The sequence below is a fragment of the Adiantum capillus-veneris genome, chromosome 10 (genome assembly GCF_014529385.1).
Source record: "Adiantum capillus-veneris isolate H3 chromosome 10, ASM1452938v2, whole genome shotgun sequence".
NCBI lineage: Eukaryota > Viridiplantae > Streptophyta > Polypodiopsida > Polypodiales > Pteridaceae > Adiantum > Adiantum capillus-veneris.
In genome coordinates this window covers 101,952,143-101,960,734 of record NC_140940.1, presented here as the reverse complement: position 1 = coordinate 101,960,734, position 8,592 = coordinate 101,952,143, and the positions used below count along the sequence as shown (strand labels likewise).

The 8,592-nt window shown below is 41.0% G+C and overlaps 1 protein-coding gene across 1 annotated transcript; it reads left to right on the top strand.

Annotated features, from left to right (window-relative positions):
- Positions 1-4,636: 4,636 nt before the first annotated feature.
- Positions 4,637-5,707, top strand: LOC147449364 (pentatricopeptide repeat-containing protein At2g13600-like). Its single transcript, XM_086521548.1, has 2 exons — positions 4,637-4,931; positions 5,445-5,707. Exons 1-2 carry the CDS (start codon positions 4,637-4,639, stop codon positions 5,705-5,707), a joined length of 558 nt encoding a protein of 185 aa, XP_086377674.1.
- Positions 5,708-8,592: the final 2,885 nt, after the last annotated feature.

Here is an 8,592-nt window from a genome sequence, read left to right as displayed (position 1 = left end):
TTGGAGGTGATAGTGTCCCACAAAGAAAGATTTTTCCAGGCTTTATAGGACTGAACTAAGAATTTGTTGATATTTCTTTTGATAAGGAAGGCCCAGAAGTCGTCAGAAGAAACTGATCTAGCTATCCACTTACCTGCCATCTTGTTAGCTAGCCTTTCAAGATTCAGAATACCCAGACCTCCTCTGATTTTAGGCATACAACAGGTGTTCCAGGAGACTTTTTCCACCTTCTGAATTTCATTTGTACCCCCCCAAAGAAATATTCTAGCAAGAGAAATTACCTGGTTGAGCTGAAGCTTGGAGGGTTTCCAGCATGAGAGGTAGTAGATAATGGAAGGCAGGATATAATGATTGAGCACAAAGGATCTGGTAGCCAGATTAGGTTGCATATTTTGCCACAGCAAAACCTTTTTTCTGAATTTGGCCAAAACCCAATCCCATCTTTGGGACATTGATACCTTAAAGCCCATTGGTATGCCCAACAATCTGAAGATTTGCCCATCAGGAAGTATCTGGCAGCCTGCATCAAGTATTGTCTAAGGAACTCAACCTTTGGAGGCTTTAACTCCTGTTTTCTGATGATTACTCTGAGAGCCACTGGCTAGACATAAGTGTTTAGACAATTCAGAAATGCATCAGCAGACCCCTGGTCAAATTTACACAGAGCATTAGTGTCATCTGCAAACATCTGAAGGCATAAGTCAACATCTGAGCCTGCAATTTGAATACCCTTGAGAGAGCCCTTTTGCATCTGGTCCTTCACCAGCCAACCTAATGCATCTGACAATATAGCAAATAGTATAGGTGCTATGGCCTGCACCCTTGCCTTATGGACCTTTTGAGAGTAATAAGACGAGTTAGATCCCCATTTATGGCTACTTTAGCAAAGGCATTGCCAAGTAAGACATGCACAAACTTTATGAACCTTTTACCAGAACCAATATCATGTAAGGCTTGCAATATGAAGTCCCACTCAATTCTATCATAGGCTTTATCAAAGTCTACTTTGAAAAAAAGGAAATCTTGTTCTCTTTCATAAGCATATTCCATGCCTTCCCAAAGAGAAATAATAGCATCCAGAATGAATCTACCTTTAATGAAACCTTTTTGTTCTTTGCGAATGATGGTGTCCATTAAGGGGCTAAGTCTTCTGGCAAGTGCTAGAGCAAAGATTTTATAGATAGAAGTCAGACAGGTAATGGGTCTACAGTTGTTCAACTCCTCCTTGCTACCTTTTTTATGGAGGAGTTTGACCACCCTAGTATTAATACAGGATGGAAGAGAATCTTTTTTAACAGCTTCTTGCCACACAAGAGGGAAGAAGCAAGGGCTCAAATAGCCTTGCTTAGAGGGAAGACTGTGCCTGCTGAAATGGCCATCTCCCTCGAAACACCTGTCTCTGAAGGGGAGCTCAGAAAATGCATTTGATAAACTGAAAGCTGGTAAGTCTCCAGGGCTAGATGGAGTTTGTGACCCCTTACCTGATATGGCTAAGTTTTGAGAAGGGCGCGGCTTTTGAGAAGAAGTAGCCGAAGAATTTGGTCGGCTTTGGTATTCATAGTCCCGTGATTGCCATTCAGTGCGATCACCTTTCGGCCTATCTCCAGTTACATCTAACAAATTAGGAGTTCGGCCCAATTCACACCCAGTTGTCCGGCTTCTGCCAGCATTTCTTGGGAGGTCGTGCTGATATATGTTCAAGGTCTTTGTCATGAGCCAGATACATTCAATGTCCTTTGCAAACACTTCTGCACTTTTGAGTCACAACAAATGCTGAATTTGAACTCATTAGAGGTTGTTGGACCATATAGGGCCTACATGCCTATTGTTGTACTCTTTCTGGATACTGTCGTAGACGACAGTCTACACCGCCTCTCCACCATCGCTTCATCTGCTCCATGAGCTATTTCTTGAGAGGGGCTATGGATAAATAACAAGTGGTGTGTCCACGTGGCATGAGAAAAATGCTCCCCCCCCCCCCCCCGCGCACATCGAAAGTAGGCGAGTAAGCGCGCAGGGTCCATGCGTGGAAGCAAGGAGCTCTACATGTGTAGTACTTCTATCGCAAGGAAAAGCATCACGAAGAGGCTCTCTCTCTCTCTCTCTCTCTCTCTCTCTCTCTCTCTCTCTCTCTCTCTCTCTCTCTCTCTCTCTCTCTCTCTCTCTCTCTCTCTCTCTCTCTCTCTCTCTCTCTCTCTCTCTCTCACTCACACACACACACACACACACACACACACACACACACACACACACGGTCACCTTGCCACGTGTCAATAGCTGCTTGTTATTTATCTAAAGCCCTTGAGAGGGGTCAATGCCTTCATAGATGTTGTGCCTGCATGATGATTTGGTCCCAAAGAAGGATAAGTATAGGTGAAAACCGAGAAAAGATTGCAATAGCAGAGAGGGCCGTGCACAAAATAATCAAGAGTGTGACAGTTTCTCCACCGTAGCTTCATCTGCTCTACCTATAGACAACAATCTACATTGCTACTCCACCATAGCTTCATCTACTACATGAGTTGGTTGTACATGTCAGTGCCTTCATAGATGCTCCACTTGCCATGATGATTTGCTCGCAAAGAAGCAAAATATTAGGTGGAAACTACAGAGAGGACACGATAGAGAATGATTGAGAGTGTGAAAGTAGATAGCACGCACATAGAAGGAAGATAAGCATGTGAGAAGACAAGAATAGAGAACTTTGTAGAGCACAAAGTCTGTAGAAAGTTGTCGAAGGCAAAAGAGCTATAAAAAGCCTTAAAATGCTATTTTTATTGCAAGTATCACTACTAGAAACTTTGGAAAGCAGCTTAATAGATTAGGTGGAAACTGTAATAGCAGAGAGCGTAGGGCAAAGAACAATCAAGAGTGTGAAAGTAGAGAGAGTTCACACAGAAGGAAGATAAGCATGTTACAAGACATGAATCGAGGGCTTTGCAGAGAAAAAAGTATGGAGAAAGTTTTTATAGGCAAAAGAGCTTTAAAAATCTTTAAAAGGCTATTTTTATTGGAAGTATCACTGCTAAAAACTCTGGAAAGCGGCTTAGACTAGCTTCTAAAAGCCTTAAAAACGTGGAAACATTTGATAGGCACCACACTTATATCACTCTCTGCAAGCAAGTAGTGCCAACAAATATTAAAACCTCATTCCAAGGGACAAAGTCTTTCAAAGAAAAAAGGGCAGAAGGATTTTTAGAGAGTTTGGTAAAACCTTGAGTAAGCTGATTATATGGTTCCTAGGAGTAGTGTAATTGAAGACCCTTATTATCAAGATAAATTCCGTTCAGTTAGAACCTAGATATTGAGGATGATGGTGTGCAAAGCGGTCTAAATAATGAAGTTGTTGCTATTGCTATTGAATAGAGGAATGGTGACAAAGAGGTGACATATGGTTTTCAAATAGGATGTTATGTTACGTGTGAATCATGCACTGCAAATGAACGTGCTCAAACAAATGCATGTATAGGATGTCAAACTGTAATGGAAAGACATTGTATATTGTGCAACAAGCACACCCATATGTTGCATGCTCAAAAAATGCAAACAGATGATGTATGTTTGTTGGTTGTTGAGACAAAGCAGATTATAGAGTCTTTGCCACAAATCACATGTCAAGCAACATATTCTTATCTTCTTTTGTTAGAGTTGTACTAAGATTTTTAAGAGCCTTAAACTTTATTGATTTAAAATTTATTGCTCAAATAGGAACATTCTACTTTTGTTTCACCAAGACTAAGATTTTTTGTTGATTCTCCAATGCGCCATTCAAACCTAATACATTAAAATAATTAAAGACTCTTACAAGTTGGCTAGAGCAAGTGATGAGTGATGGTTGGGCTCAATGAACAACCGGTTCTCCATGGAGATAGATTGTTCAAAAGAAAATGACTAAAAGATGCATGGCAACATCTTCACATAGACTTGGCTATGTAATGGAGTCTGGGCAAAAAAGGAAGATTTCTTCTAAGGGTGATGGAGATAGATAGGAACAAGTGTTTGATGACAATGTAGCATCCATGGATGAGGACTTGCTTCATGGTAATGCAGTGAATAGAAGTGACCACTTGCCCAACCATATTAAAGTGTCACTACCCAAGAATACTTGGCAATAAGAATAATGCCACAAATTTTTTCTCAAAATTGCTTGGGTATGGTGCAAGAGGCACGGTGTGCCAATAATATGCAAAGTAAGGTACTAGGATCATTGGACCCTTTTTCTCAGGGGGAGAAAGAAGCGGGTAGTCTCCCTACAAGATACACCAACAACATGGCTACACATTATGTTCACTACAAATTCCAGAGTCTTTCTCGTACCACACACTACTAGAGTGCTTAGATTTTGCTAGCATCTGCCCTCACATTTTCAGCTCCCATGACTTTAGCCTACACACTCTCCCCTCCCAGCCACAGTGAGGGCTCTCCATTGCGACTCTCATCACCCCAATCTTGGAGCATCAAGAAGCCCCACACATAGTACATCACATGCATTGTTACCTTGATTGTCTAATACCGATTTGGAGAATGTAGAGACCACGATTTTCCATGTCGAATACCAAAGAATTATTATTTTTTCCCAAAAGGCAACGACAAAAAATCCATCTACACCCACCTTGGCAACAAATGTTTTCAACGGATGCAAAGTGAGGGCCTGTGTCTAGATGAAATCACCTACGCGTGCATCTTGAAGGCATGTAGCTCTATGCATGATGTGGATATGGGATTAAAAATTTACTCTGATATCGTTAGTCTGGGGTTGTTGCAAAACAATGTCGTGCTTGGCAACGCCCTAGTCGATATGTATGCCAAATGTGGTGCACTTCAGACAGCACAGAAAGTTCTTGAGGAGCTTTTTGTCCGGAATGTTGTCTCTTGGAGTGCATTGATTGTGGGATGTGCGCAACGAGAGGAGGGCCATAAATCTCTAGGCTGTTGTGTATGCAAAGCAAGGGCCTCTCTCTTGATGCAATCACATACGCGTGCAACTTGAAGGCATGTGGCTATATGCAAGGTACTGATATGGGCATAAAAATTCACACTGATATTGACAATGTTACTCAAGGTTGTTGAAAGAGATATCGTGTTTGTGACTGCCTTGGTTGATATGTACACCAAGCATTGATTGCAAGAGTTAAGGGCAAGAAAGCTCTAGGCTGTTTTCAACAAATGCAAAGTGAGGGCCTCTCTCTAGACGAAATCACCTACACATGCATCTTGAAGGCATCTTGCTCTATGGAGAATGGTGATATGGGCTTAAAGACTCACTCTGATATTTTTAGTCCGAGTTGTAGCAAAAAAAAATTGTGCTTTGCAATGTCTTGGACGATATTTATGCCAAATGGGGTGCATGTTAGAAGGCATAGAAAGTGCTTGATAGAATGTCATCTCTTGGAGTGCATTAATTGCGGGATATGTTCAACAAGAGCTGGGCCAAAAAGCTCTAGGCTATTTTCAGCGCGTGCAAACCGAGGGCCTCTCTTCTGATGCAATCATATATGTGTGCTTCTTGAAGGCATGTGGCTTTACGCAAGATAATGATATGGGCATAAAAATTCATGTTGATATTGTTAGCCGGGAGTTGTTGAAAAAATATAATGTGCTTGGCAATCCCTTGGTTGACATGTTCGTTAAATGTGGTACACTTCAGAGAGAAGCAAAAGTGCTTGGAGAGGCTCTTTTCACTTTGCATCTTGTCAAACCAGTTTAAGGCTTGCCAACTCTACTACACATTATGGAGTCTAGAGACCATCGTAAATTTGGGTGGGTGCTTCTTGCTCTAAATACATAGAAGGCACTCATGGAGCCTACAAGAATACTTTGAGACTGTGGGAGAAAATTACAACTCAAGGATTGAAAGTCCTGAGAGTACACTGCAGTGGGCACAAGTTTGTAATGAAAATGGGTTATGAACTTTGATGATAGCGGAATTAAGAGAATTAGAGTGAGCATTTTTGTGAGATTACTTTGAGAACATAGGGGGTGAACTTCATTGATGGTAGCAACATAAACATAGTACTTAATTAACTTGGCATGAACAATACTTTTGCAAGAGAGAGAGTATTAGAGAGCATGAAAATAGTTGAGGACCGGATTTACTTGGAGCCGGTCCCCCCTCCAAAATGCATTTGTATTATAGATTCTCCCATCAAGAGAGTCTTGGTACAATACAATTTTTGTGCTTCTCGTGACCTAGGTGATGCAATGAAGATGGAAAGATTCATGCATCACGAACATAACATAAACTTTGCAAAAAACATTAACTATCCCAAGACTCAGTCCCAAGGCCTCAAACACCTTTGAAGGTGAGAGAGCTAGCAAGGAATGAGGGTAGGGGAGATGAAGAAGAATCATTTATAGGAGAGAGAAATAGTTCCTCACTTATCATCACTCTTCTTGCTTAGCATAGTGAGGCGGTCTGGGGCGGGCAACAAGAAGAGCGGCCTCTAAACACCCTTCGAGGCTCCCGTGTTGCTCCAATGGGGCTGGGGCAAGCACAATCAGAGACAACAACAACCCACAGTAAAAAACAAAACAAGAAAAGGGGCACCACCTAGTTGTAGATGCGAACTAGGACGCACGTGATATGAGCAACTCAATCTTAGCCTTAAAGACTAGATGCACACAAAGCTTGATGAGAAATAGAGAGACAACACAAAACTTGACCTTGTTGCCAATACACAAATTGTCTTAGGGTCACAGGAGCCCTCTCACCGAGCACCCTCTTACAATTGACTTTTTAGGCAAACAATTCAACAAGCCCTCAAACCACCAAGCATGAAATGGCACAGCAAACTTCAAGGACAATATACCTTCAACCACCTGATGATCCAACTTATCAAGTCAATTTGGAGAGAAGAGTCGTAGTTGCAGCATACAATTGCACCCAAAACTATGAATCTTATTTATGGACAAGAGTAGGCTACAAGTGTGATTGCAGAGTATAGTATCACTCCACTCCTCTAGATGGCATAACTAACTTCACGCTGCTCCATGCACCTATGTGTAGTGATGGAATAGAGCACTCACAATGCACACACTCTACATAACTAGGCTTGAAGAGTGGTGTGTTATGTTGAGAATGGTGTGGTGTAGTGTGATCATGTGATGATTTTACAAGGGAGAGAAGGGCTCTATTTATAGGTTTTAGAAGCCCCGATTAGGATTAGACTTAATCAAGTTTATTTGAAGAAATCAAAGATTATGCTTTTTTTTTTATTTTTTTATTGAGGGTGGGTCTCTCTTGTCCATTGAGTCACATGGATGTGGGCTCAAGGGAAGAGAATTATTGAGGGTGAAAGGAGAGAGGATTGAGTGAATAATTTGGGAGTGCCTACTCTAATAGATAGTAGAGGGTGCCTTTTTACAATAAGGTTAGTTGTTAGTGGTTAGTAATAGTCACTACACAATATTTACAAAATCATTCACCGGATGGTGAGATATATGATGAGCAAAGTTAGAGAAAGGATAAGCTTGTAAAGAGAGGTTGAAGCTTTGGAGAAGTTGACATTCACCTCTTTACAGCACCGGTAGAAGAAGCGGTCAGCATGGCAAAGTTGCACGTGTCGATGAAGCGATGTTATCTTCAAACCTTGGACAATTCATGATAAAAGCCTTCATTTTCAGAGGTTAACCTTGGATTTTTGCTGATTTTTTGGAGTTCTTTAGAAAGTTGAAGAGGATATGGTAATATGGACATATATGTAGAGAGAAAGGGGAGCACCTAAGGGTGTAGAAATGGAGGATGAAGGCTATGGAGGTGTGAGAGAAGTGGAAATGGTGAAGAGGGTGAATTAGTACATGGGAGTTGCAGGTTTGGGAGTGGGAAGGAGAGGGAGGAGTTTGTAAGAGTGAGTAGGTGTGTGTGTGGAAGGGTGAGAGAAATAGGAAGATTTTTGTGTGTATAAGGTGGCAGTTTGGAAGTCGGCCATAAATTTCATGTAAAATCACCCTTGACTTTAAAATTTCTAAAAAATTATGGAAAATACTTCAGCTCACGAGCTACATTTTGTCTTTTGGAAGTATCCTCAAATTCGGATCATAAGAAGGTGCCAAAATTCCAGCAAAAAGCTGTCCGTGCATCACCTAATAAAGCTTGAAGTGGGCCACTATTTGATTCTTTTTCCTTTGTAGTCTTCCAAGTGAGCCCCCCATACATCAACCATGACCTAATATTTCCAAGGATCTTGCACACATGTATGGTATATGATAAGTATCAAATATAATATATACTTGTGGGGTAAGAAGATAGGCTAGCTAGTCATGAAAAATGGACACATGGGATGCATGGTGGCAAAAAATATATAAAATAAAAGGAGGAAAATCATGAGGGAAGGGACCCTCAGTTATTCTCTACTTTGAGTAATTCATGGAATTTATTTGAAGATAAAATCTATGTACTTGTGAATATTTAACTGGGAGGGATGGAAAAAAAATATGACGGAGCCGATAAGGTTATTGGTGAATTTTTACAATGAAGTCACATAAAGGTTTTTCAAGGCTTGTGTGAGTAGAGTTTAAGGGATAGAATGATAGTAAAATATGTATAAGGAATGACATGCAATGGAAGCTAGCATACTTAGGCTTGATAATGCA

Bases quoted from the DNA above. Each gene is read 5' to 3' on its own strand.
- LOC147449364 (XM_086521548.1), top strand. From the start codon at position 4,637: ATGCAAAGTGAGGGCCTGTGTCTAGATGAAATCACCTACGCGTGCATC. The intron at 4,932-5,444 runs GTTGTGTATGCA...AAAAAGCTCTAG, and splicing joins GGGCCATAAATCTCTAGGCT to GCTATTTTCAGCGCGTGCAA.